Below are 27,931 nucleotides of genomic sequence, written 5' to 3' on the forward strand. Positions count from 1 at the left end.
CAAATTTAGTATTAATAATCTACCAAATACCGTAACTCGTTTTTTTTTTCTATTTTAAAATTAAAATGTGTCAAACACTATTTCACTTCCTCTCCTAGTTGATTTTTTCTAAAAACACAACCAACAACAATTATTTTAAAAGCTACAATAATTCTAAACTAAGTCGTGTTTTTCTTGGAAATAGAATAACTGTGCCAAAATGAGCCTAACATAAGTATGTGTTAACGATCAAAAAGTTTGTGGTCGAGTTTCTCCATTTTTAACACTCAAGAAAAGGAGTTACAATCAAAATGCAGTTTTGTTGTATTGAATTGAAGATTTTAAATCATAAGAGAAGCAGCGTTAGCTTTGCACATGCATTCTGGCACAGGATATGCAACAACATCACGGTCTTTCCTCTTTGTTCTAGGCTCAGGCTGGCCTTGAGACCGTTTGTGTATCTTCCTCATGATGCTTCCTAGCTCGGTTTCACTAATGGATGCATCATCAAAGTATTCGAGCATCGCTCTTTTGTTTGGCTTTATGTATTTTCTATGTCCTACATATGCACGATGCCCCTATCACGAAAAATGAACATGTTAAGAAATCAACAATCAAAGATAAATAGAAAACATAAGATAATAGAGAATCGACACATATTTACATGATTCACTAACAATGCGTTAGCTACATCATTGGGTAGAGAGAGAGATCAGTTTTTACTAGAGAGAAAATTTCAGATTATAGAGTCAGGAGCACCAATAAAGTTAAAGAGTTTATACAATGCACTCTTCTAAACCTTAAGGCTAAAATCGTAAATAGAGCAAAAACATAAATATGAATACAACGTTGATCATTCAAAGCACCAGATAACAAATTCAAGGCATTCTAACATAACTTTAAAAGTGTCTGATAAGTCTATGAACTTTCATAAACAGGATTGAGTCAGATTACCTGCATAGCTCGACCCATGTTTCCGCCATGGGATGGCATGAACACATCACTGCTCAAGGACACAATGTAATCAATGGCAGCCATGGCAGATGACTTGTTAATGAAGGGTAAAAGCTCTCCTTCTCTTGCCAATGTGTATTTTGTTACTATATTTGGGAATTCTGCGATAAGTGGTTGCAAAGCCTTCTTTCCTCCAAATGGCTCTCCCCCTGCAGTGTAAATCCTTGCTTGTTTTGGAGCTCCGAGAGCCTTTAAGAGCCTATTTTTATCATCACCAAACATATAAGTTTGTTTTCTTCTCATTTCTTCTGATTCAAAACTTCTCAAGTTATAGTTTCACTGTTTTACCTTGCAATTTCCAAAGCATTTAGAGGGCATAATCCGGCACGTCTACGCTGAATGTGACTCATGTTTATCCTTCCCGTGAGGTACTCGGGTTGCAAATTCCGAGTTTCGGCAATGACGATGTCATAATCCGAACCTAAACCGGTACGGCAACCAGATCTAACCCAAACATCCTTCTCTAAACGGAGATGGATGGCTATATAGGGTCCTTCAATCCACATTCTCCTTGTTAGCTGGTTTCCAAGCTCTTGAATTGGAGCTGCAAATTTTAGTGCATGGAATGCAACCTGATCATAAAAGTGAAGAGAAAAAGTTAAGGATGAAGGGGTGTTTGGTAATCAATTAAGCATATAAATATTCTTCAACCTCAAAATTTCTTACTTTTATCTACTACTTGTCAATATTTTCAAAAAACAAAGTCAAATTTTGATTATGAAAAAAACTAGATTTTAAAAACTTGTTTTTATTTTTGAAATTTATTGGCTAAGAATTCAACCCTTGCACTTAAAAGATGTAAGTCATTATAGAAAATTGATAGGAAATAAGATTAATTTTCAAAAATCAAAAACAATAAATGAAATGGTTATCGAACAGGACTGAAGAAGTAATTCATTCAAATGGTCAACTCACAAATTCAATGACTTCTTGATTGAGCCAATTTAAGTTTTCAAGTTTACCTTACATTTGAGCTTCTGCAGGTCAAAGGGAAGATTTTTGGTGAGCTTAGAGTCCAACCCATTTAGTACAAGAAGTCCTTCTTTATTGAGCTACAAGAAAGAACATAAAGTCTTAACTAACAATTTAAGGCCATTAACTGAAAAATGTTAATCTCCAATTGCAGCAAACATGTTGGAAGAGTTTCTCACTTGGGTTCTAAATCTTGAACGAATCCAATGAGGAGAAACATCATGAGGAATCTTGGTCTCTTTCGACTTGAAATGCTTGAATGGAAGAGACGACACGACTCGAACATCAGCTCGTAACGTCTTCTTGAAATGTTTGATATCAAAAATGTCCGAGAATTTACTGCAGAATTAGCAAAACCCATTTCTAAAAACATCCCAAAAAATGAAAAGAAATGAACTAAACAGAGAAGGGAAAAAAAGAATCACTACCTTTCATCTTTCCATATGAGATTAACCTTCAAAACAGGGACAATCAAAGCAGCTTCAAGAATTCTTGCAATCACAACAGCATCAGCAATTTGATTCTTCTGCTGATTCAATCCACCCGAAACCATCACCATCAAGAATCTCCTCTTCTCTTTAGAGATCTTAGCAGATGCCTTCCTATATTCAAAGCTGAAATCAAGGCAAGGCCTATAGCCTTCTCCATCAGGTTGTTTCCAAAACTCTGTTTCTTCATCAGAGAGATTGGAAGAAACTCCATGGGCTGGCAATGGAACCACTACACTGGTTGACAACTTGGGCAAATTCTGGTTGGCTGAAGAAGCCACTGGAGAGAGAAGAGAGAGGAGAAGGCGAGACTGAGAAGAGGAAGACATTGAAGGGAAGGAAATTGAGGATTTGAGAGAACAGGGGTCTGCATAAAATGGGGATGAATGAAGGAAATTGATGGTGGAGATTCCCAAGAAAACAAGAGAAGTAAGGAGGGAGAGAAAGAAGAGAGAGAGATAAGGGTTTAGAGTTCTGGGGAATTTCTTGGGGGAGAAGAAGGAAGCAAGAATGGTGAGTGATAGCAAATCAAAGAATGGTGGTGGGTTTAGAGTTGAGAAGGAGTTTCTGCTGTTTCTTGGTCTGGTCATGGCGGAATGTTTCATTTTCTCTGTAATTCTGCGAGTCTTGCAAGAAGAAGAAAGAAGGAGGAGGAGGTTGAAATGTAGATTATGAGAAATGGGGTTTTGAATTTGAGATTAAAATTGGACATTAAAGGGTGTTGAAGGATGACCGTTTTTCCAGTTGAGGGATGGCCTTTTGAATCTGGCGGCAAAAAAAGCTCCAACTGAGAATCAATCTTTTACCATTTTATTCGATCATTGAATTTATCTCAACCGTTGTCTACTAAGAGAATTTATCATTATTTTCTCAGAATTTTGGTTATTTTGTTTACATGTAAATCATCTCAACCGTTGTCTACTAAGAGAATTTATCATTATTTTCTCAGAATTTTGGTTATTTTGTTTGTATGTAAATCATGTTAGATGAAAGTCCATTCTCGAGCGTGTAACTTGCATAACTAAACCTTTGTTTTTAGTTTAATTATATAAAAGATGAAAGTTTGAACATTTTACCTTACAGATATGTAACATCTTCAATTAATTCAAAGTTAATACTAACATAGCATCCATTAATGATAGTTCTTATGGTTACATTAATTAAAACCTTTTAACAACATATGTATGAGAACTGTTGAGGATATGGGATGATTGCATAGGATTAATTAGACTAAGCTTATGATTGATAATTTTCCTGATTGTGTAAAGAGCATTAGTCAAGGCCGCAATGGTATCCATCAAAGCTAAAGATAGCATGAGTGTGAAATCAACTTCAATAGCTTGAAATAATCACATGGATGTGGTTGTACACCTCGACTTTTCTATCCAATATATAATGTATATGAAAATAGAGTGATTCTGAGTTTTAACTTCTAGATCAAATAGAGTTTCTACAATGATCGTGTAGGACGATGGGCCACGAACACATCTATTCTTTTCCAGTGATATGAAAGTGCCACTTACCAAAAAAAATGATATCTTTATTCCATTCAAAAGCTATTTCGATCTTGTTTTCATTTTATGTTTCCCCAGTATTGGAAGATGTCTGTAGTACCACAATTAGTTTAAAACATACATAAATCTTTTCATTTGATTTCATCACCTGCCCAACTATAACAATGGATAGAATTCAAGAAGCAATTCATCTAACTCAATCATTTCATCTGCCACATTACAGAAGGCAAATCTCTTCAACAAACATAATACTAAGAACAAAAAGAAAGAAAGAAAAAAGTTCAATCAGAGAATGGTCAACTTTTGTCCAGGAAAATATTTTATTTCTAATGATTTTCGACTCATTCAAAGCCCTCAAAAAGTTCGATAATAGCAGCCGGAAAATGGAAGTTCAAAAAATGGAAAACAAATGAGAATGATTATCAGACAATTCAACAGTAAAAGGACTAAAAAGTAGTAAAACTAACTAGGGGCTCAGGAGGTTCGTTTTCCCCTTGCAAATGAACTCATTCGTTCTTTCTATGATGAGAGAACTTTCTGAACCTCAGCTGTAACTTCTTTTGGAGGCTTCTCCGCATGCAGATTAGCAACAATACCCTTTTTAGCATAATACTCAATCACCTGCAATGCCACAACATTTTAGAAACATGAAGGCACACTCAACGTCTTCTAATCACTGCTTAGAATTATTTTTCCATAAAAGAAAAAGGGAGGGGTGAAAAATCCCACTTGTACAATAGAGAATGGACGTTTAGTGTCTACCATCTGCTTTGCTATCACAAACTAAAGCAGAGAATAAAAGAAAAAGGGGAGAAAAAACCCCACTTGTACAATAGAGAATGGATGTATAGTGTCTACCGTCTGCTTTCCTATCACAAACTAAATAACTGACCCTTGCCCAACCCCACAGGACAGCATATATTATGTAGGACAAAAGAAGGCACATTTTTTCCCCATTTCGAATTGACTTTTTTTATATTTTCTTGTCTCCATGAGTTTCTGGAAAGCTTACACATGCAATGACTAACCTCACAGAACAACCCACCTGACCCTACAACATTTGGGTGTCAAAAAAACTCATAGGATATTAAATCCTAGGTAAGTGACCACCATGGATAGAACCATGTTCCTTCTTACCGCTTTATCAAACCCAAACCTTTTTATTTACCACTAGGCCAACTCATGATGGTTCATCCTCATTGAATAGATGAAAGGAAAACATAAAGCAACCATACCGGCTCAGTTTGCTTGTGAAATGCCTCCAGGCGTGACTTCAATACAGCAGCAGTATCATCTTTGCGTTGAATCAAAGGCTCTCCAGTTGCCTTGAACACAAAATAAGAGGGTAATTAATTTTTGCTGCAGCTCATTAAAGCACATATATGGTTGTTGGGGTGAAATATCAACTTCTATTTTATTTCTAGATAAAGATAAGTTGTGTGAATTCTCTTACATCGTCCACACCAGGAGTCTTTGGAGGAGCGAATTTTGTGTGGTAACTTCTGCCACTGGATGGGTGAATCCATCGTCCAGTGATTCTCTCCTCCAAAATTGCATCATCAATAGCAAAGTTGAGTACCTTATCAACTTTCACTCCTTGCTTCTCGAGCACCTCATCAAGCTGCAATGGAGTAATTCAAAAACATAATACTTGCGTATGGACTTAAAATTATACAAGCAGAGAAAATGGAACATACAAAGATCCAACGATTCTCTCACCTTCTGCGCTTGGACTACAGTTCTTGGAAATCCATCAAGAATGAAGCCTTTCTGACATGAAGGTTTCTTCATTGCTTCATCAATGATGCCAACGACCAAGTCATCAGACACAAGTTCACCCTACAATATAGAAATTTTAAGAACTTCAACGAGATAGCAAAGATAAAATTAGTATGGAGCATGGAAAAGAAACTAATAGCAGAAAGCATGAGGAAAAATCTACCTTGTCCATAGCCTCTTTAGCCTTGACACCAAGAGGAGTTTTAGCAGCAACAGCAGCTCTTAACATATCACCAGTAGCCAAGTGGCACAAGCAGTAATCATCCTTGATGATTGGTGATTGAGTCCCCTTACCTGATCCAGGTGGACCTGCAACACACCAGATATTCATAACTATCATAAATTACGACATACCAAATAATGCAATGAAAATCAGTTGACCAGTGTCACAAGCACTCCAAACAGAATAGTATTACAAATATAGAGAAACTAGAATTCTATCCCACTAGATGTCTTTGCATTATTAGATGTATTCGTAAGCACAAGATTAACCCCTTTCTGCATCAGCCTCTCAGCTAGATTCCTTAATCCATTTTTTCCCAACAACCAAGGACGAAGGAAAATATTCATATTTAATCAGTTCAAACACTTTTAAGTCCTTAGCAGTTAGCACAGATTTCCAAGGAATAATTAGAAATCAGAAACGGTCGCTCGGTAACATCCAGTATTCTTAAAGTTTGACAAACCATTATGCATTAATTCAAGAAATTATATCATAATCCATCATACTTGTGTGTTCGCAATGTGCAAACAAATATGGTAGCGGCAGGCGGCAGCTCATAAACTCTTAGTTGATTTGCTTTTTTCCCCTAAAAAATTTGTTATTCCATATTGAAAACGATAAGATAATATACAAAAATAACACAGTAATAATTTTCCCTCGGACAGAAACAATCTGTTCGTAAGTGAACATCGTCGAAGAGAACACAAAGGAAAGTAAGTTCCCATTTCACTTAAATCTCCTCAAAACGTAAAATCCTTAGTGGGATCCAAGTTAAAACATTACCCTTTTACTCGAAATGGGAATTTCAAAAGCACCTAAACCCATCATTCATGATAAAAGTAACTTGAAAAAAAGAGCTAAACTCCAGATGTAGAGTCTAACCCTAACAATTTGAAAGAGAGAAAAACAGGATACAAGAGGCATAGATGCAAACCCTGGCCGCTTTACATCCATCTAACGCCCCAAAACCTCAAGATTACCGCAAATTGACCCAGAACAAGCAAATACAAAGCCAGAAATCTAAGTATAAGAGCATAAAAACGGAAAGTCCGGTAAGATTACCAATGAGAATGAGACGCTTGTCGGGCTTTGAGGAGCACTTCATGCGGCGGAGAAGCTCCGTCATGAGATCGACGGAGGGCACGTCTTCCAAGGCCACTGCTGCCGAATTGGCCGCCATTGTTGCTCTGCTCCGAAGCTTTTTTTTTTTTTTTTTTTTTGAATTTTTTTTTGAATTTTTTTGTGCTTTTCTTTTTGTTTTTGTGTCTTCTTAACGGATTTTCCAAAAGAGGTTGGTCTAGGGGAGAGAACCCTAAAGGCCAAATTAAAGCAATACGATACTTTTAACTCAAGCATCGGTCGACGGTCATTACCAACTATTCTCCAAAATGACAGTTATGCCCCTTGACTTTGACTCCTTATTTTGTTGGGGAAAAAAACAACTTTTTCTTTTAGTACCGAGAAAAACAACTCCTTTAACCTGACATATTTCAACATAATTTCACTTCTATCTAAAAGTAAAAAATAAAAAACAAAAAACAAAAAATAACTAATTATAGGAAAGAAATACGTTTTTTTATTACGAGATAGACGGTAGACTAATGTCCCTTTTTATTTGAGTAATGCTTGAGTTTGTTTTTCCTTTGTCATCGAAAGATTTAAAAAAGATAGATGTAGTTTAAGATATATTAAATTTTTTTAATTAAAATGATAGTTACGTCCTTTTTTATGCTTAATATAATTTTTATTTGATCCATAACGTCTCATTATTATATATCTTAATCTTTATTTAACTAAAACTTTGTAGTAAGAGGTCAAGATTATGAAGTGTATCACAATTACTAAAATCAATACTCATATTCATGGATCTTAATTAATATTTTAACTCACTTCATTTTTTGAAAAAAAAAAAAATCAGTCTTAATCTTATTTTTTTAGTCTTAAATTTTGAATAATATTCTATTTTGATCCTTAAATTTTTAAAAATATTCGTTTTAATTCTTAAATTTTGAATATTGTTTTATTTTGATCCGTAAATTGATTAAAATGAACAATTTAATCTTTGAACTTTTAGAAAGTGCTTATTTTAGTCCTTGATATATTAAGGTTTTGTTAACTCTTTAACAAAATGGCGAGTTGATTTATATTTTCTTATAACTAGGCTACCAAAAAAGTTAGTTATGCTAAAAAATCTAGAGTTTTAATTTTGAATAACGTGGCGAAGCGAAAGAATTGAAAACACGATTTTATTTTGATGTGTTGGTTGTTGTCATTTTACTCCACCTTCGTTTTGCTCAATATATCTAGAGTCTGGTCACTCAAAAATACAAGTTCCATTACATTTAATTTGAATAGTAGAGACTAAAATAAACGCTTTTGAGACTAAAACGAATATTTACGAAAATTTAAGGTTCAAAATAGAACCAGATTCAAAATTCATAAAGTATGATTTAAACCTAAAAATTTACTGTATATCAAAATTTATTTATTATATTCCTCAAATAACTTGCAATAAAGAGTTTATATTATCGTCACCAAAATTCATCCATTTGAATAATTATAGAATGAAGACTATTATTCTTTTTAAAAAATACATTAACATTATTCTTTTTTAAAAAATACATTAACATTAAGATTAGAGGTTCGAAATCTCAATCCATATATGGTTAAACTAACAAAAAAAAAAATCAATGAATTCAAATCATAACTTCATTTGAAAATTTAGTCCCTAAATTTTTGTGTATGTATCTATTTGGTCCTTTAAACTTTTGAAATTACAAATGTAGTCTCTAAACTTTTAAACAAATCTACTAGAAACACAAAACTGAAAACATAAAGTCTCATTAGATATAAAAGTGAAATTTATATCTATCAAAGCAATTAATTTTTAAAGGTTTTGAATTTATCAATGATCTATTAGCTATTAATTTGAAAGTTTAGGAATTAATTTAACTCAAACTTTAAAAAGATTAAACTTAGAATCATTAATGGTAAATGCTAAGGTGGGTGGGTAGGTAGCCCTTTGGGTTGAGTGGTTTTCATTTTATATATACTGTGTCTATGGGGTTTGTTGGTGAGAATAGGAAGCAGACAACTCCAAACATGTACCTACCAAGTAAGCTTGCATAATGAAAGGAGACCAAAAAAGAAAAGGACAAAAGCAGATCTTCAAAAATACTTACATGCTCTCTGCATTGTATCTATCTCTGTACAGCTTAGATAGTTGTCCAAATAAATTCACATAGTAATTTTTGTTTATTTAAAAAAATGGTTTTTTTTTAAATTTTTTTCTCTATGTGTTAAAAAAGAGAAATATGGGATTAGGCTGAACTTAATCATTGTCCATTCTTTTTAATTTTGGCCAAATATATATATATTAGGGGGCAAATTTATTCCTTAATACTTAAAGTTCCGTTTTAGTCTCTCAAATTTTCTAATTTCTAATCTTATTCATTTGACTAAATGACTCATCTATTTATATAAGAAAAATTAGCCTAATAAAAGAAGGAAATAATCTTCAATCAAATCTTTAAATAAACCAAAATAAAGGAGAAATAGTTTCCTAATCTAGTAAAATACAACACTACCCTAACTTTAATAAATTACAACTTCTCCTCGAGATGGGTGGTATATATTATACAAACCCAACTTGCCTATTCAAATCTTAAAATGTAGGTCTTAATAAAAAGTTTTGCAAGTATATCTGCTAATATGATGCTTAGTAGGAACATAGTTGAGGTAAACCACTTCGTTGTTGACCTTTTTTAGATGAAGTGTCAATCAATTTCAACATGTTTTGTTCGATCATGATGAACTGGATTTTTTGTGATACTTATTGCAGCTTGATTGTCACACATCATCTATGTTGATAATGGACTCTCTTCATCCATCTACATCCACAACAATCAATGCCCATAATACACGAAAAACTTTAGTTTAAGGTTTAAAACTCGAAATACTACAAAAATTTTTAGAAGAACATACAGAAGACACTAAAAGCACTCAAAAAGTCTTTACAAACCACATGCTAATCCAAAATACATAAATAACAAGTCAAGCTATCACAATACAATATCGAGTTAAAAATCGGACCAGCATACAAATCATCTATTTATCTTTCTTCATTTCTCTACTGGGGTTGCATGATAATTTCTCTGGTTATTTTTTATACAAATTGGGGAGAAAAAGATAATTCTATTTAAGTGTGAAATTAAGGTAATTTTTAGATAGAATCTAGAAAAATAGCAACAAATCACTATAAAAAATGAAATTGAATCACTTCTAAAAGTTTTAGAATTTAAATTAACAAAACCACTAAGTTATAGTTTTAATTGATTAAAAAATTATTTGATATTTACCTCAAAATTTATCACAAATTTTAGAAAGTTCTGCATAATTCAACCTTAGTATAAGGGCTTTTTAACCTTGTGAATCAGGCCGCTTTTCATCTCTCTTGTTGTAATTGTAAAGATCAATCTTTGAATGTTGTAATACACTCAATCTCTTGCTGGGCTAAAACGCTTATGATTATGTGAGAGAGAAATTAGAGATCAAGCTAGACTGTGGACTTCTCATGGTATAAGACGATCAGTTTGGTCCCAACTTAAATATAACCTTCAAATCACATACCTCTAGATCGCTTATCTTCAAATCACATACCGCTAGATCGCTAACTCATGTCAACTGAGGTGTACTCTAAATATGCTTATTATCTACTTCCAGATTGAAAACAAAAATTATAAAATGAACATAGTTGATGTGAGAGTTCAATAAAGAGAGTTAAATAAGCTAACGGCCAAAAATACGATTATATATAGAGAAGTACCGAATTCCAATTTGCTTGCGATTGCTGGATTTCTTGAAATAACCACACAACTTGGAAAAGAAATCGACAAAGTCTTACATTACAAATACGTTATTTTCACCAACAAGAAGAGAAGGGAAGCAAAAGGAACTGTTTTGGTGGTGATTTTCACTTTTCAGAGCTTGGACAATTCCCTTGGATGATGTATCACAATATAGTTGTAGGCATCTAAGGTCAGAAAATCATCCAAACTTGGAGCTGTGCATTGCCTTGTGAACATCTTGCAAGCCTCTTTGTACATTCCCTTTTTGAATCTCTCTTTCCCAACTTCCCTTTCAATCCTTTCCATTTCTTCTTCCACCACTCTCCCAAACAGTTCCTTGTTCACTCTCACACCAAGCCCATCTCCATCCAATTCCACTCCATACTTTAGCCATTGCCAGTTTTGAACCCTGCTGATTTCTGCTGTGGCTGCATCTTCCATAAGGTTGTATAGAGGCACAGAGCCAGCTCCGGTTAACCATGCGGCTAGGTACTGAATTCCAACTCGGGTGTTCAAGCGAAGCCCTTCCATTGTACGAACGCCCCTCGGTCGCTGTAAGAGGTCTTCCTCGTTCAAGGTTGCAGCATCGTCACGGCTCATGGACCGGATTTGGTTGGGGGCATTCCCCATGTTGTTGGTGAAGACTTCCATACAGGCTGGGATTAGTCCTGGGTGTGCTGCCCATGTTCCATCATGTCCTGCCTTTACCTCCCGCAATTTGTCCTTCCTCACTAGCTCAAGTGCTACCTCATTTGCCTTCGGATCGTCTCTAATCGGAATTTGAGCAGCCTATACAAAAGGTAGCTGTCAAAACTCTGGATGTGAAGTCTAATTAGATGCAACATTGTGCATTATACATACCATGCCTCCCATGGCGTGCACACCACGCCTGTGACAAGTCCTGATGAGGAGATCAGAATAGCTCCTCATGAAATGTTGGGTCATGCCGACTTGGACCCGATCAGGTAATAGACGATCGGGGTGAGCCTGGAAGGTCTTGACATAGCTGAATATGTAATCCCATCTACCACAGTTCAATCCCACAGAGTGATCCCTCAACTCATAAAGTATTTCATCCATTTGAAACACTGCTGGAAGTGTTTCAATTAGCACGGTGGCCCTGATGCTGCCCCTCTCTAACCCTGCCATCTTCTCTGCCCTCTCAAATACACTGTTCCATATTTTAGCTTCCCTACACATCACATATTAGACAGTTTGTAAGATTGTGATGCAATTGGTGAATGTATAAGGCCAAATTCATGGCCAAACAAGAAAAGTCCATCTCTAAGTTGAGAGAACTCTCTAAGAACAACATTGTATTTCAAAATCATACTTCAAAAGCTCTCTATTACATGGCTAAACAATAAGATAAGTAACTTACTAATTCTAAAGTACTAATTAAACACTAATTAATCTAAATAAACAACTAAACAAATATCAACTAAAATATACTACTAATTATCTAATACTTCTTCTAATCAAATTGTTTGAATGTTGTTATCTGAATCTATTACGACCCCAGTAAAAAGGCCCTAGAATCTAGCTTTTAAAGAGACTTTTTTTTGTTGGTCTTAGATGATTAGATCAGGTTTATATGATCTATACTTTGCAGACACGATTGTAGAATTCCACTCTTTTGTACTGATTTTCAACAGAGAGTAATTTTTATCCTCAAACTAACGTCTATTTTTCAGGGGTTTTCATTCTTTACATATAGTTATCTTCTAGCCTATTTTACCAGAGACCATTATGCATCATCTACAAGAGATTCTCATTGCAAACACAGCTCAATTTCTCAGAAAAACTTGCCAAATTGGTTACAGAATAAAATTTGGATGAAGTTTTACCTAGAGTGCTCCATTTTGGGAAGGTAAAAGAAAGGGCCATAACCTTGACCTTGAGAGCGACGAAAATTAGCATGATTGTGGAAAAAGTAGAGCCCAAAATCCACAAGACAGCCGGTGGCAGGCTCGCCGTCGATGAAGATATGAGCCTCAGGCAAGTGCCAACCTCGAGGGCGGACAAAGAGCTTGGCTATCTGATCATTCAGCTTATAAACCCTGTTTCTAATTCTGTCATGGAAGCTTATAGTCCCATCTACTGCATCCTTAAGATTAATTTGCCCTCTCATCAGATTCTCCCAGTTTGGTGACAGTGCATCTTCAAAGTCCGCCTGTTTCGATTTTGATTTGTTTTTTCATCAAACTACATTCTCTTAAAATATACAAACAAACTCTTAGAAGGGAAAATAAGAGAGAACAGACCATGAAAACTTTAGCTCCAGAATTGAGTGCATTGATGATCATCTTCCGCTCCACAGGTCCAGTGATCTCCACCCTCCGATCAGCAACTGCTGGCGGGACTGGGGCACATGTCCATTCAGAATTCCTTATATACTTAGTCGCTGGATCAAACCCCGGCAACGCCCCTTCATTATACCTCCTCTTGGCTTCTCTGCGGCATTCCATCGAATACTTGATGTGGTTTCTGAAAGTTCTTTGTAAATCAGCCACAAACAGCAAGGCTTCCTTGTTGAGAATTTTGGCAAATTCTTCATCATAGCGTCCTCGAATGTCCACTCCCTCTGGAACATCGTAGCCTCTGCTACCCTTCTTCGTTACTACTGATGCAGAATACATTCCAAGTGATCCCATATTCTTGCTCTTCTATCTTCTTCCTCAAGTGAAATCTATTCGGTGGCTTTGTAGAGCAAAGGTGTCCGTATAAATATGAAGCACAATTTTGTGGGTCTTTCTGAGTAGGATAGGAACGTTGAAGATTATCGTTATGGAGGTTCATGGCGTATTCTAATGCAAGATAATACTGGATGACGCAAAAAACGATAGCAACCCAATCCATCATTTATTGAGTTCCGTGCCAACATTGGGAACTGCAATAGCGTGAATCAAGATGATGATATGGTGGGTTTTGTCGGTTTCGTAAGAAGAAATGGAGAAGAAGAGAAATGGAGAAACAGAGAGGATGGTTTCGTGACATAATGGAGAAGCAGAGAAAATGAAGAAAGAGAAGGGATAGGGTTTCATGAGAGAGGGAAGGAAGAAGATGAATGATGAGATTCAGAGTTGCGAGAGGAGAAACACAGAATAAAAATAATTATTATTTATAAATTCAAAGTATATTTGTACCCATGGTTTTGGGAATTAAAGAGTTTTACCGTTATTTTTACCCATCATCCCACCCATGCACAAGTTTTCTTAAATGGATATTGAAATTCATTCAATTTTAATTCTAATTTTAGGTTATATATAAAAAAATTTACTATCAATTTTAAAAACATATTCCCATATTTTATTTTCTTACATAAAATTATTATTATTATTTAGTAAATTATAATAAAAATTAATTTAGAGAAATTAAATTTAAGATTTATTACATATAAGAAACACTAAAATGGAATACTCTTAGTAGAATGGAGACGTTATTTTAACCTATAAAATTTATGGAGAGGTGGTTGGTTATTAACATTTCTTTAATCCAAATGTCATTTCATGCTCTCCACGTGTCTCTTCCTAAAATCCTCAATTTTTCCTCTCTCACTTCACTTAATACAATATAAATTGGAAAAAATTTGAAATGTATTGTACCTTTGCATAATATTTAAGAAAGTATTGTAGTTTTGAACATGCGACCTCCTTTGAGGTCACAAGTTCAACTTGCGACTAATTTTTTTTTAAAAAAAAAAAATATATATACATACGCTTTTCGGTTCCTTTTCTTAAAAACAAAAACATATACCATATATATTTTTTTAATTGTAAAAGTATGTAACACTTTTTCCATCTTTAACCATTCTAAATTTGAGAGATATTATAGAAAATAATAAATTTTCAATACTTCATCTTTAATATTAAAATTATGGTCATGACTATTATTAGATTTGTATTAGTTAAAGATGTTGTAAGATATCATTATCTCAAAACTATTGTCCAGAATGAGAAAATAATAAAATGTCATCAATACAATAATTTTTTTTTTTTTCCTACTGCTGACTCAGAGTCTTGAACAAGGGACCTAGGGTTGATCAATGAAAGTGCTGAAACCGAACTGAATATTAAATTGAACCGAAACTGTACCAAAATTGAACCGAAACTGAATTAATGTGGTTCGGTTTGGTTTGGACATATGTTGAAACCGAATTAATGCGGTTCGGTTCAGTTTCAAATACAAAAACCGATTTGAAGTCGAACCAAACCGCTTTTAAATGAATATATTAAAAATATATAATTATATATATATAGTATATTTAATGTTTATTCTCTTCTTTCACGTTTTAGTTTCGGACACCGCCTAAGATTTCTTACTTTCTTTCTCATTTATCAGATGATTCAGATCTCTTCACTTTCAAACTCGTTTGACGTCGACAGCCGTAAATCACAGTTTTTCATTCGCCGTCAACTGTAGATCACTGCTTGCCATTTGCCGTCAGTCGGAGGAGTCTTTAGTCTTGTCGTTTGCCGTCAGTTGTAGATCTTCGTTTTCCATTTGTCGTCAGCCAAAGGAGTTTTCAGTCTTGCCATTTGCCATCAATCGTAGATCTTCGTCCTCCGATCAATCGTAGACCTTTGTCCTCTGATCTCACGTCTCAGCCTTAAGTACCATACTATTTGTTTCTTTCTTGTTTGATTTGATGAGTTGTATTGTTGTGGTATGGTTGATCTCGTGTATTTGTGGTGTGGAAGATGAATATTTTCTGTAATTTCTGTATTCATGGTAGAGAGTTTGAGACTATAAAAAAAGGTGTCCAATTGGTCAAAATATATGAGTTGAAACACGTCTAATCTAGATTTATGTTTTTGGTGAAAAGAACCCCAAGATTACCATCGAGATTACAGGAAAAAAACACACATTTATTTCATGTTTAACCTTGATGTTTTTTTCAGTTGAGGTGTACATATTGAAGGATCTCAAAACGAGAGTTCCATGAGCGGGCTTAGATCGCTCCGATTTAACAGTGACCGAAATATAAATTATATACATTCTACACTAACAGTTATGAATATTAAAACTCATCAACAGCATGCTCAGGATACGATAAAATGTAAAGAAAGGGGTTATACCAGAGGAAGACGGACTTCGTTTGTGTGTGAACCCACAACAGCGGAAAACTCCACCGATCTACCAACACCCGACGAGTCACTCGACTATTACTACACGATCCGAACGTACATGAACAAGGCTTCAGGGACAACACCACCACCAGGGAAACCCAAGTATCCTTGGCATCAAAAACTCAAAATGTGGGCTCTAGTGAGTTTGGTAGAGGACGGAGGAGAGGATTTTGTGTAGACGACAAGCGCGCACAAGAAGAACTCTGTTATCGTATAGCGGGGACGCTTATCATATAGTAGTACTATATGATTGTTTAGGAAAGTGGTATACAATCATTTAGGGTACGCGTGAACCAGACGATCGTTTAGACGAATGAGAATCTATCGTATAGGCTCTCGGTGATCGATCTTTCACAGTTTCTTCTGAGGTGCGGGGTCTCAAAGCACGACTGAATTAATTCTTCAAAAATTAAAAGGATTTTCAATTTTTCACCCGCCGGTTACCTTAACCTTCGCGGCCCCCACGTTCCCATGTTCATACGTGAATTAATTGGTTAATTATTAAATAATTAATCAATTAATTTATTTAATAAATATAATCATATTATATTTATATCATATAGTTTGATATCATATATCTACTATAGTATTTTTCCTCTACTTGATATAAATTATATTTATATATAATTTCCTCCAAAATAATGTATCTCATACATTTAGCCAATTATATCATATATATAATTAACCATTCCAATTATATCATATATAATTGTACTTCCTCTTGTCAATTTGAACATTTCAAATTAACCCAAACACTGGTTCTCGACTTTATCCAAGCTACCCAAGCGATCTAATGGACCTGTGGCTCGAAGCTCCAACGGTACGTGAATAGCTGACTAAACTCTTTAGCCACGAGATTCACCATTCGTTAACTGTCAGTGATTCCACTAAAGACCAACAGCTGAACTCTTTTTACCACATATATATTTTTGTGTCCATTGGATATAACCAATCATGAGTACAATGACCCTTCACAGATGCTCGTAAGTACAGCTGGGCCAATTTACCATTTTGCCCCTGTAGTTACATCTCATTCCTTAAGTACCACTGATTCCTCTAATGAACAATACAACATAGTCCAATTATGTGTGAACACCTCTCAGACCAAGATAAGGTGTGTGGCGCCACATTGTTCAAGCCCCAAAATCAGCCCTTAAGGGAGCAATCTATCTACTTACCCCTGTCTCGGGGAATGAGTGAATTTCATCTTGTGTAGTTGAGTTCCCAGCTCCCAAATCAGACGTATCTACAAAATGGTAGGTTTGAATTGGCGACTTAACCACTCACACCCATACAAATCAAAGGACCACCCTCAATGGTAGAAGTTCCCAACTCACTCAGGATTGAGGTCATGTTACCTATGGTCATCCTAGTGAAGTGAAATCTCTGTCATGAACGGTGTTATATAACGAAATATTAGCACTTCGTGGTCAGGTCTTATACAAACTCTTTGTATAGGACGCCCCGCTCGCATGTCCCCAACACGAATGATCAGGATCAGATCATCTGTGGCAAGTCACACACTTGTGACCTTTCCACAAAGCGAGTTGCGTCCGTAGCATTACTAAGATAAGATTTCCCTCTTATATCCATATACTACATACCATTTTGGTTATCACTCAAGACATGATTCACTTGTATGTCACCACATATATGCTTGAGTCATATATAGATAACTATGGATTTTATGTTTATTGGTTTGTGGTAAAGAAAATAAAACAAATAACTGAGCAAAACAACAAGATGTGAAGTAAATATCATATATTAACAATCACAGGTGTTCGTATGTACTGTTTACAAACTACAGGACACGAGACTTTAGGGCATCAACCCCAACAATCTCCCACTTGTCCTAAAGCGAAGTGGGGTGTACAAAAAACTTAGTACAAAACAATAAACTAGGGCACATTAAAGCCTAATAAAATCTCCCACTTGCCCTAGTTCAGCCGCGAGCGGTCCTGTAGACCCATGCTTCATAGGTGACCCTCAAACACTGTAGCTATGAGAGCCTTCGTAAATGGGTCAGCAACATTGTACTCCGTAGCAATCTACGTGACAATCACGTCCCCTCGATACACTATCTCGCAGATCAGATGATACTTCCGCTCTATGTGTTTACCGCGCCAGTGACTCATTAGCTCATTGGATTTCGCCACTGCTCCACTATTATCACAATAGAGGGTAATGGGCTTAGACATATATGGAACAACTTCCAGGTCTGTCAAGAACTTCCTGAGCCAAACGGCCTCCTTAGCAGCTTCGCAAGCCACTACGTACTCCACCTCCATAGTGGAATCGGCGATGCACCCCTGCTTAGTGCTTCGCCACACTACAGCTCCTCCATTAAGAGTGAAGACTGACCCTGATGTGGACTTGCAAGAGTCCTTATTAGTCTGAAAGTCAGAATCTGTGTATCCTGTAAGGATCAAATCCCTAGAACCATACACGAGCATGTAGTCTCTCGTTCTCCAAAGATACTTGAGGATGTTCTACACTATGGTCCAGTGACCCTGGCCTAGGTTAGACTGATACCTACTGACTATACTCACAACGTAGCAGATGTCTGGACGAGTACAAAGCATTGCATACATCAAACTGCCAACGGTAGACGCATATGGGACCGTCTCATCTCCTCAACCTCTTGAGGCATCTTAGGACATATTTCCTTAGACAAAGTGACTCCATGCCTAAACAGTAATAGGCCCCTCTTGGAGTCTTGCATCGAGTACTTGAGCAACATTTTGTCAATGTACGATATTTGAGACAATGCTAAAACTTTGTTCTTACGATCTCGAAAGATCTGGATACCTAGAACAAACAGAGCATCTCCCAAATCTTTCATTTGGAATTGGGTCGCTAGCCAGTTCTTAAGTGCAGTCAGTAGACCTACATCATTCCCAATGAGTAGGATATCGTCTACATACAATACTAAGAAGACTACTGAAGCGTTGATGATCTTCTTGTAGACACAAGGTTCATCAACGTTTTGGTCAAATCCATACGACTTGATCGCAGCATCAAATCGTATGTTCCAAGATCGAGACACCTGTTTCAGTCCATAAATGGATCGATTTAGTTTGCAAACCTTTTGCTCTTGACCTTAAGCTATGAATCCCTCGGGCTGCACCATATAAATGGTCTCCTCAAGATTTCCATTCAGAAAGGCCATCTTGATGTCCATTTTCCAGATCTCATAATTATACTACAGACCATTTTGGTTATCATTCAAGACATGATCCACTTGTATGTCACCACATACATGCTTGAGTCACATACAGATAACCAGGGATTTTATGTTTATTAATTTGTGGTAAAGCAAATAAAACAAATAACTGAGCAAAACAACAAGATGTGAAGTAAATATCATATATTAACAATCACAGGTGTTCGTATGTACTATTTACAAACCACAGAACATGAGACTTTAGGATATGTGAAGGGTTGTCCTACTGTTGATTAGTTAAGATGGACACATAATATATCTGTGGTAAGAAGAGTTCAGTTATCGATCTTTAGTGGAGTGTCTGGCAGTTAACGGATAGTGGATCCGTGACTAAAGAGTTTAGTTAGTTATTCACGTACCATTGGAGCTTCGAGCTACAGGTTCATGAGGTCCCATTGGTAGCTCAATGGATTTAGTTGAGGATCAGTTATTGGTATTGATTCGAAATGTTCGAATTGACAAGAGGTATTTTGATTGTATCTGATATAATTGGTATGATGTATGAGATACATCTAGTGGAATATTGATGTAAATGAGATTTACATTAAGTACCATGGAATAGAAAAAGAACTATGATTTGTATGTTTCATGAGATGAAATATTAAAACTATAGGTTATAAATATAGTATGATAAGTTGGTTATCATTTATATTTATAATAATATTAATTATTGGATAATTAATTCTTTTTCTTTAATAACCAAGTGAGTGGGTGGTTATTAAATTAATGGTAACCGTGAGTTTTAAAAGGAAAGTGGTTTTCCTATTTTGAAAGGAGTTTTACAAAAGGTTTGTAAAAAGTTTTGAGATTTCTCTCTCGGCAAAAAGAAACTCATGGTAGTCGTCAAAGTAAATACAGATTTACTAAACGACGGCTGGACGAGCTAAACGATCGTGCAGTGGCGAGTTAAACGATCGCATAGCTTTGCTAGACAATCGCTTGCCTAAAGTAAACGATCGTATAAAGTCTATAGGCGACAGATCGAGTTAAACGATGAGCTAAACGATCGTATAGCCTTTTCTAGATGATCGTATAGCTTTATCTAAACGATTGGGCATCGACTTATACGATAGGTCTCCGTCATCTCCTACTTGCCCAGTTGTGTATGCAATCGGTATTTCCTCCTTTGTCTGCCTCATTCCAAGTCCGAACAGAGTCCACCCTCTGGATTCTCACACTGAGAATACCAAGGTAACCTTGTTGGTGGTGTCAGACTCAACTCGACACCGTCGAGATTTTCTGGAGGCCGTTCGTGTTGCGGAGGAGTTTGTGACCAAGGTGATCATTGAGGATGAGCGCAAAGTGTTTGTGTTGTGTTTGTTGTTGTGTTGCGGTCGTGTAGTTCGAGAGTTCATGCACAACGGAGCGTGGAGACCAAGCTGCAAATGTTCGTAGGGTACTTCCTTTCTGCATTTGTATTTATTCATGCTGTAATTTCTCTGTTAATTGTATAACCGCTTGTTTGAAGTCGATTGTAAATGTTATGTTCATTTATGATTGTGATTTGGAGTAATTTTGTTCCGCTGTTCATGGAAATCTCATATCCGATTTCCTTTACAACCACCATATCTTCATCATCACAAGTTGGTTCAACTGATTTAAGATCATGGTCAATATATTAATTAGAGTCTTCAAATTGACTAAAGGGTTGTGCATTCAAGTCTATATCCAAGTCTACCCTACTTATATTAACATATAAATGCACTGAATTTGGGAGCGACATTGCGATTGAAAACATCGTATCGCTTGTTCATTAGGAATGGAGAATGACATAAACTTTACTGATCATGATGGTGTTAGATTAAGATGTCTATATACTATTTCTAATTGGTTTTCTCTCATTTAGGCTAGTTTTTTTTTTCAAGAAAACCATAAACATAAAAGCTCTAATTAAAAAAAAAATCAAATATTATAAAAATTGTAATAAAAAAATCACACTCAAGTTACTAATTTTGTAAAACAAACCCTAATATTAAACTTTTTATTTAAGAAAACCATAAACCCAAAAAACTCTTATAATATCAAAATTTAATATTATTTAAAACGCAAAAAAAAAAAAAAAAACTCAAATTATAATTATATTGTAATAAAAAACAAACTCTAATACTAAAATGCAACAAAAAAAAATCCACTCAAATAACTAATTCTGTATTAGAAAAACAACTATAATACTATTTTTTTTTTTTTTAAGAAAACCTTACATGCTAAAAAAACTCTGATACTAACAAAATTTAATATTATTTAAAATGCAAAAGAAAATTCAATTATAAACCCCATAAAACTATAGGACAAAAAACTCCTAAACTCAAAATACAAATATTCATGAATTCAACGAGTATTAAATAAATAAATATGAACATTAACATGGTAGATCTAACATAATATAAATATAAAAAATAAAAAATTAATAAAAATGAAAAAAAAAAGCTCACAAATTCGACATCAGTCCTACTTTTTTTGCAAGCGAAAATGGTCCCTTGGTCCCTTTTTTTTCTTTTTCCTTTGTTATCAAAATAACAACAAAAATGATGAAAAAATAGAATAATATGAGATTATGGATAAAATCTATAACTTGTTTTTTTTTTAAAAAATATATATATATATTTGAGTGAAAGTGTACTTTTTTTTATTCTTTGATTCCAAACAACAATAAAAACTACGGAAAAAAATATAACAATACGAAAATATGGACAAAATCTATAACCCATTTTAAGGATTTAGTTTAGCAAAAGTATACTTTTTTTTTTCTTTGTTACCTAATAGCCAGAAACATATATATATAAAAAATAATAGAATAATACGAAAATATGGATAAAATTTATAATTTATTATTTTAAAAAAAAAAATAGTTGAGAGTATACAAACCTCACAACTAGGGTGATCGCAGCCGAGGAGTTTTTTTCTCCTTAGTGGGTCAAGGAGTGTGGGTTATGATTGAAATCAGAGGTTTTTTTTTTCTCTTCTTTCTGTGGGTGAAGAAGAGTGTGGAAGAGGAGAAATCGGAGGTTAAAAAAAGTGGTCGAGCTTTCAACCTGCAACCAATTGACCCAGTGAGACGACCGGTGATGTGATCAGACGAGCGGCAGACACCGACGATGTGACCAGACGCACGGCGGGCTGGTAGGTGTGCAGTGTGCATGTCTAGGACGTAGCTTCGAACCTGCATTTTTTTTTTTAATCTTTACACTATTTTTCTATATTCTTCTGATTATTTTCTCCAACTACAATATTAAAATAAAGCCTCCTTAGAAATTACCCACAACCATTCTTTTTCTTTTATTTTACCGATCTAATCGTTTTTTCTATTCTACCCTCTCCACTCCATCATTTTCATCATCTCCAAACTCCACGTGGATGTCCCATTCAAAGCATCTCTTTTCATATTCGGTAGGGGAATTTATATTTTTGGTTATTTAATTTTTCATAAAATTTCTATTTGGTTCATAATTTTGTTAAACATTTAATTCTTAACTTTTAAGTTTAGATTCAATTTAGTTTGTAGATTTCAAATTGTTATAATTTTGTCCTTGATATTTGAGTTTTATTTTAATTTAGTTCTTAGATTTCTAGATTTACACTTTTAACTTTGATTTTTTACTAAATACTCATTTTTCATATTAAGCGTTAATGTATATTAATAAATTAAAAATAATTAGATAATATAATTAATTAAGTTTCACTATTTTCATCACTTTTAAAAATATTGAAAAATGAGTATCTAACAAGAAATTGTTGTTAAAATGTAAAATTTTGAATCTTATGAACCAAATTGAAGCAAAACTCAAATCTCAAGGGTAAAACTTATTGTATACACCGAAGTTGGTCCGATTCGATTTTATTTAATTAATTTGTGTTTTATATTTTCATTACTTTAGTAATTTTCTTTTATTTATTAATAAAGAGGTGTGAGGAAATAAAAAATAAACTCTAGCTTAAAAGAAAGGGAAAAAAGAAGAAAAATAAGGAAAAAGAAAAAAGAAAGGAAAATTTTCACAACTAGAATAAATATTAAACAATTTACATAAATATAAAAAAAATATTGATACACATTGATAAGCTTCTATATCAGTGTCTATCACATAATATGATAGACTTCTATCAGTTTCTAACAATCTCTATAAAAGAAGATTAAATCTTGCTATTTTGTGTGAATAGTTTCCCTTATTTAAATCTCCATATTTAATTTGGGCATTCCAACTACAGTAAAGTTCAATTGCGTTTTAATCTAGATTTTAATTTTAATTTGGGACTCCATTAATGATTTTAAAATAAAATTTTATTATAAGGAAACTCTTTCATGGACAATCTATCTAGGTTGAGGTATTTGTGTGGATTGTGAGTAAACACATCTACCTGGAAACTAGCCTCAGGGTTGAATTAACAAATTTTATTAACTTTTATTTTTACTCTTTTCAAAATTGTTAACAATAATAAATCACACAAGAGTACAATATCAAGTTTTAATATAGTGAATTTAGTCCGAGTGTCGTCTCTAGGGTTAGTTAGTTCGTTGGTTAAGTATCATAGATACCAAAAACTACTTTTATCTTCAAAACCTTGCATATGAAAGTTGAATTAATCTAAAATAATGCTAAAATCTATTTCATTGGGGATACCAATTGGAGAAGACACTTTGAAATAGACTTCATGTGTTGCAATAGTAGCCAACCGGTTTAGCAACTCAAACGACTCTTCCGAAAATTTTAAAAATTAGGCGCAATATGTAGCATCTCAATATTGTCCTATCAAGTTCAATGGTTGCAACATTTCTTTTCTAGGCTTGAAACTTCAAATTTATGCCAAATTGGCACAAATAGAACATATTATAATCCAAGTTACACTAAACAAACAAATATAAATGTTAAAAGCACCTAAATCAATCGCAAAATAGGTCAAATTGTGAGGGTTTGGAGAAAATGTGCCTATTTTGATAGAAAAAATGCAAATATTGACATATAAGGGATAAACAATGACGATTTTACAATGTCATCCAAAGGAACCTTTAATGGCCGTTCTTAGCCATTAACAAAGCCAATTATAATGGAGTTGTTTTTAATCTGTATTTTAGATTGCTTTTCAGAGAACAAAAAACGAGTCCAAACATAAGAGAAAAATTAACCGCTTTATGTGTTTGACAAAGTTGATTAGTGTTCAAAATCACTTTTTTAGCATAAGTTAATTCTCACACTCTTTAAAATCAGTCACCTCAGCGTTCAATAAGTTGTTAAAATTTTTGTTTTTTCTTTTAATTTGAAGAAAGAAAAGAAAAAAAAGTGGAGTCAACATGTTGTGTTGGAAAACTTTGGAAACATCATTTAGAAACTATAAAAATAAAATGTCAATTTTGGGTTGTTAGTTGTATTCTAAAAACTTCTTGCCAACAAGATTTCTAACAAGTTCTATGTTTGAACTATTTGCCTAAAACTAAAATGTTATTTTTGTATTTTATGCTAACTGTTGTCTTAATTTTAATAGAGAAAAAAATGAGATAAAAAAGAGGCTATAGAAGAATATGGGAAAACACAAAGCAAAAGTGGTGTCGATTAGTTCTAATGTACTTTTGGAGTTGGGCTCTCATACTCCTTGGATTACACTTTGGAATATATCAAATGTAAACTCCAAACCCTAGTTTTCTTACTTAGTGTGATAATTAGTAAGTAATCAACATATTGATCAAAATTAAGGAAAAGTTGATAATATGTTGGTAGGACAAGCTTGTTGTGGGAAAAAAATGGAAAACGTTCAAGGTATTGAGACCTTTAGCAAGAAAAATTGGCTAAGTATGGAAGCCAAAATGGGCCTTGCGTTTGGAGAGTTAATGTGTTAGTGCGTAAGGCCTTGTGGGTGGAAGATATGCTCAATGGAGGTTAGTAGATCGCATGGTAGGTGTGGAAGAAGAAGTTGATTTTTAGGCTAAATGTTGGCTGAGTAGGGTGGATGATGCGCTAGTCAAAGGCCAAAAGAGGTTAGTTGGGCTGGATTGTGCATACGGAAAAGTAAGACCTGAGGCAATGGGCATGGGCAAGGGGTGGCAGGTGTCTTAGGCGATGGCAAGTGTGAGCGAGCAAGGCTAGTGATGTTTTAGGCATAAGACATGCCAAGGCATGCGTTGGCCGAGAAGCCATGCGGCCCAAGGGGTTGCACGAGTGTGGGCACAAGGTGCTGGGTATGTGTTGAGGCGTGCAGTTGTGAGCTATGCGATGCTAGGAAAAGTATGGCTTGAGGCGGTGGCCCATGTGTTGATAGCCAAGAGCTTAGGCATGGCTTAGGCGTGCAACACTAAGTTGGTTGTTGGACGATAGCCAAGAGCTTAGCCAAGAGCATTTCATGTGTTGATAGGGGACATGCGATGATCAAGCCTTGCGAGGTTAGGGAACTAAGAGATGCGATGGCAAGGCAAGCCTTTAGCAATAGGCATGTTGAGGCGTTGGACTAGGATAGGCGGCCAAGAAGTGAACGATGGTGTAAGTGTCGGTCTTGAGGCATGTGACAATCGGATGGCATACGTTGATGAGGCTATCCTGCGTTGAAGATTGACAGGGTCGAAACCTACTTCGTTAATAAGCTTCAAATCTAGTCAAGAGAAAATTTATAAAATCACGGAACTACTCATATTACTGCTAAAACATAGCAACAGTGGTAAGTGTCGAGTCGAACCACATAGAAGCGAAGGATTAATTTCTTTTGGGTTAGATTTGACCATGGAAAAACAGTAAAAATGGGGTTTTGGTTTTTGGATTTGAAATTGAAAACATGTAAGAAAAGAAAATTGCAAGGGATATACGGAATGACAATGGATTCATTTAGTTCTCGGATCAAGTAGCCATTCAATGTATACTAAATCATTGTTTTCAGCCAACATATCATATATTCGAATTATGCATGCATGACTACCCAATCGATGCAAATTAACTAATCTCTACAAGCTTGAAAATCAATTAATCTGAACCAATCAAGCGTCCTAATTCGTAATTAAGGGTGGAAAGACCGTGCCTCAACCAACCTACATGTTCCTAGATGCAATGGGGTCCACAACAACCATAAAGAACTAGAAACAGGTGCATTAAGATTCAAGATTCAACTATGTTGATTAAGTGTCAGGACAACCATGTTCAACTAATCAATTAAAAGAAAATCTTTAAATCTGGATTAAACGTGCAATGCAGAGATTCAAGACCGACCTATAAACCTAAACATGCTCATCTAATCTGTGCTACAAGGGTAAATTCAAAGCATGGACGATTACAAGGATATGTGCAAGCCTGAATTTAACTAGCTAAGACATGCAATCATGATAAGAGCATCAATCCAACACATAAAAGCAAGTCTAAATTAAACAAGATTCAAGAAAAAACATAATTATGAATTAAAGCACAAAATTGAACAGAAAACTCATCAAATACAAAGAATATTTTTCATTTTTGCATCGTCCATCATTCTTTTATTTTTCATTTTTGCATCGTCCATCATTCGCCCAAAAGATTTCGTGAAGTGCGCGTTGGAGAATCCAAAATGATTGCTTAAGAAAATTGAGAGACTGTACGATAGCTCTTCTCCGCCTAAACGATCATCCACATCACGCTAAACGATCGCTGGTGGCTGATTTTATCAAGTGAATTATGGATGATATGCGATGGTGAAATTACGTTGTGCACTTAAGTTTCCTCAGCGGAATCCAAGTGTAAATTCCACTGAATTTCCTAGTAAGTCCAGGGTCGAACTCAGGGACTTGTGAAAACAGGTTGCGTTGGTAATTTTTATGAAGACTTTACGATAACCGGATAAATAAATAAATTGTTGGGATTGTTGTTTATGTTAATGAAAAATAAAAAAATGCGGCAGAGTTTGAAAAGAGTTGATTAAACGGGAAATGCGATGAGTATACGGTGAACGGGTTGAGAAAAGTTTCGGCTAACACTTCCTAGGATGCGTTCATGCTATGCGATCATGTGATATCGGGCAGAAATGCACGTTATCATAGCACTAAGTTATTAAACAATGTTGGATTGCGTTGATGAAATATGTTAAATTGCGTCCATTAAACATAAATTCTATAATATTGCGGTTGCATGTGTCCAACGCATTAGAGCAGTTGATCTTTACATTTTTGTGCAGAATTTACGTTAACGCAATGTAGAGATTGCGATCATAGGAATACATTGGTCGAGCGCAACTTCACCGCAAGACTTTGTGTTGATCGTGCTCGTAAACATTCGCCTAAGAAGAATCACCGCAACTTGGTCAGCGCAACATGGTGGACGCATTCGGATGAAAAGGACAATTAAGAGCGATGAGACAAAAAGCTGACGGCAATCAGATCCAAATTAAGTTGACAGCCAATAACGGTCACAAAGTACATTCAACTTTATCGATGACAATTATTCGGCGCATCAGTCAGGAATTAAAGTTGTCCCATCTGTACAATCAGGAGAGAGGAGCCGCCTTTCACCATGGAAACTCTATAAATACCAAGTGCATTCTTCAGAGAAGGGGTTAAGCAGTCGATTACTTCATCATTCTACAAGTTCACGTCTCTGTCCATAGTCTTCTTTCATTTTAAGGCGGACGCAAGGAAGAATGTAGCCGATAGATCGTTCCGGTAAGCTTGGGAAAGCATCGGAAGCTCCAAGACAGAGAGAGAGTCGACGCCTGCGGAAGTGGAAATATTTGTAGATCAGAATAGAGATTCAGTGCAAAAAGCCTCGGTCAGCAAGGAATTACTACCAGGCTCTCTACCTTTATTTTTCATTATCATTTTGTACT

General features: G+C 35.1%; 3 protein-coding genes across 3 annotated transcripts; all 3 read right to left on the reverse strand.

Annotated features, from left to right (window-relative positions):
* Nucleotides 1–200: 200 nt before the first annotated feature.
* LOC120082494 (O-fucosyltransferase family protein) lies at nt 201–3,197 on the reverse strand. Its single transcript, XM_039037686.2, has 6 exons — nt 2,394–3,197; nt 2,145–2,304; nt 1,956–2,045; nt 1,282–1,565; nt 934–1,192; nt 201–557 (listed from the first exon to the last, which is right to left on the reverse strand). The coding sequence occupies exons 1-6, from the start codon at nt 3,056–3,058 to the stop codon at nt 321–323; spliced, it is 1,695 nt and encodes a 564-aa protein (XP_038893614.1). The 5' UTR covers nt 3,059–3,197; the 3' UTR covers nt 201–320.
* Nucleotides 3,198–4,268: 1,071 nt separating this feature from the next.
* Nucleotides 4,269–7,314, reverse strand: ADK1 (adenylate kinase 1). The gene is made up of 6 exons (XM_039037687.2): nt 7,032–7,314; nt 5,910–6,055; nt 5,687–5,806; nt 5,421–5,588; nt 5,203–5,292; nt 4,269–4,588 (listed from the first exon to the last, which is right to left on the reverse strand). Exons 1-6 carry the CDS (start codon nt 7,147–7,149, stop codon nt 4,487–4,489), a joined length of 744 nt encoding a protein of 247 aa, XP_038893615.1. The 5' UTR covers nt 7,150–7,314; the 3' UTR covers nt 4,269–4,486.
* Nucleotides 7,315–10,753: 3,439 nt separating this feature from the next.
* On the reverse strand, nt 10,754–13,928 carry MLS (malate synthase). Its single transcript, XM_039038855.2, has 4 exons — nt 13,081–13,928; nt 12,664–12,989; nt 11,678–12,008; nt 10,754–11,605 (listed from the first exon to the last, which is right to left on the reverse strand). The coding sequence occupies exons 1-4, from the start codon at nt 13,468–13,470 to the stop codon at nt 10,949–10,951; spliced, it is 1,704 nt and encodes a 567-aa protein (XP_038894783.2). The 5' UTR covers nt 13,471–13,928; the 3' UTR covers nt 10,754–10,948.
* Nucleotides 13,929–27,931: the final 14,003 nt, after the last annotated feature.

This window comes from Benincasa hispida, chromosome 8 (genome assembly GCF_027475165.1).
Source record: "Benincasa hispida cultivar pf3 chromosome 8, pf3_genome.v1.1, whole genome shotgun sequence".
Taxonomy (NCBI): Eukaryota; Viridiplantae; Streptophyta; class Magnoliopsida; order Cucurbitales; family Cucurbitaceae; genus Benincasa; species Benincasa hispida.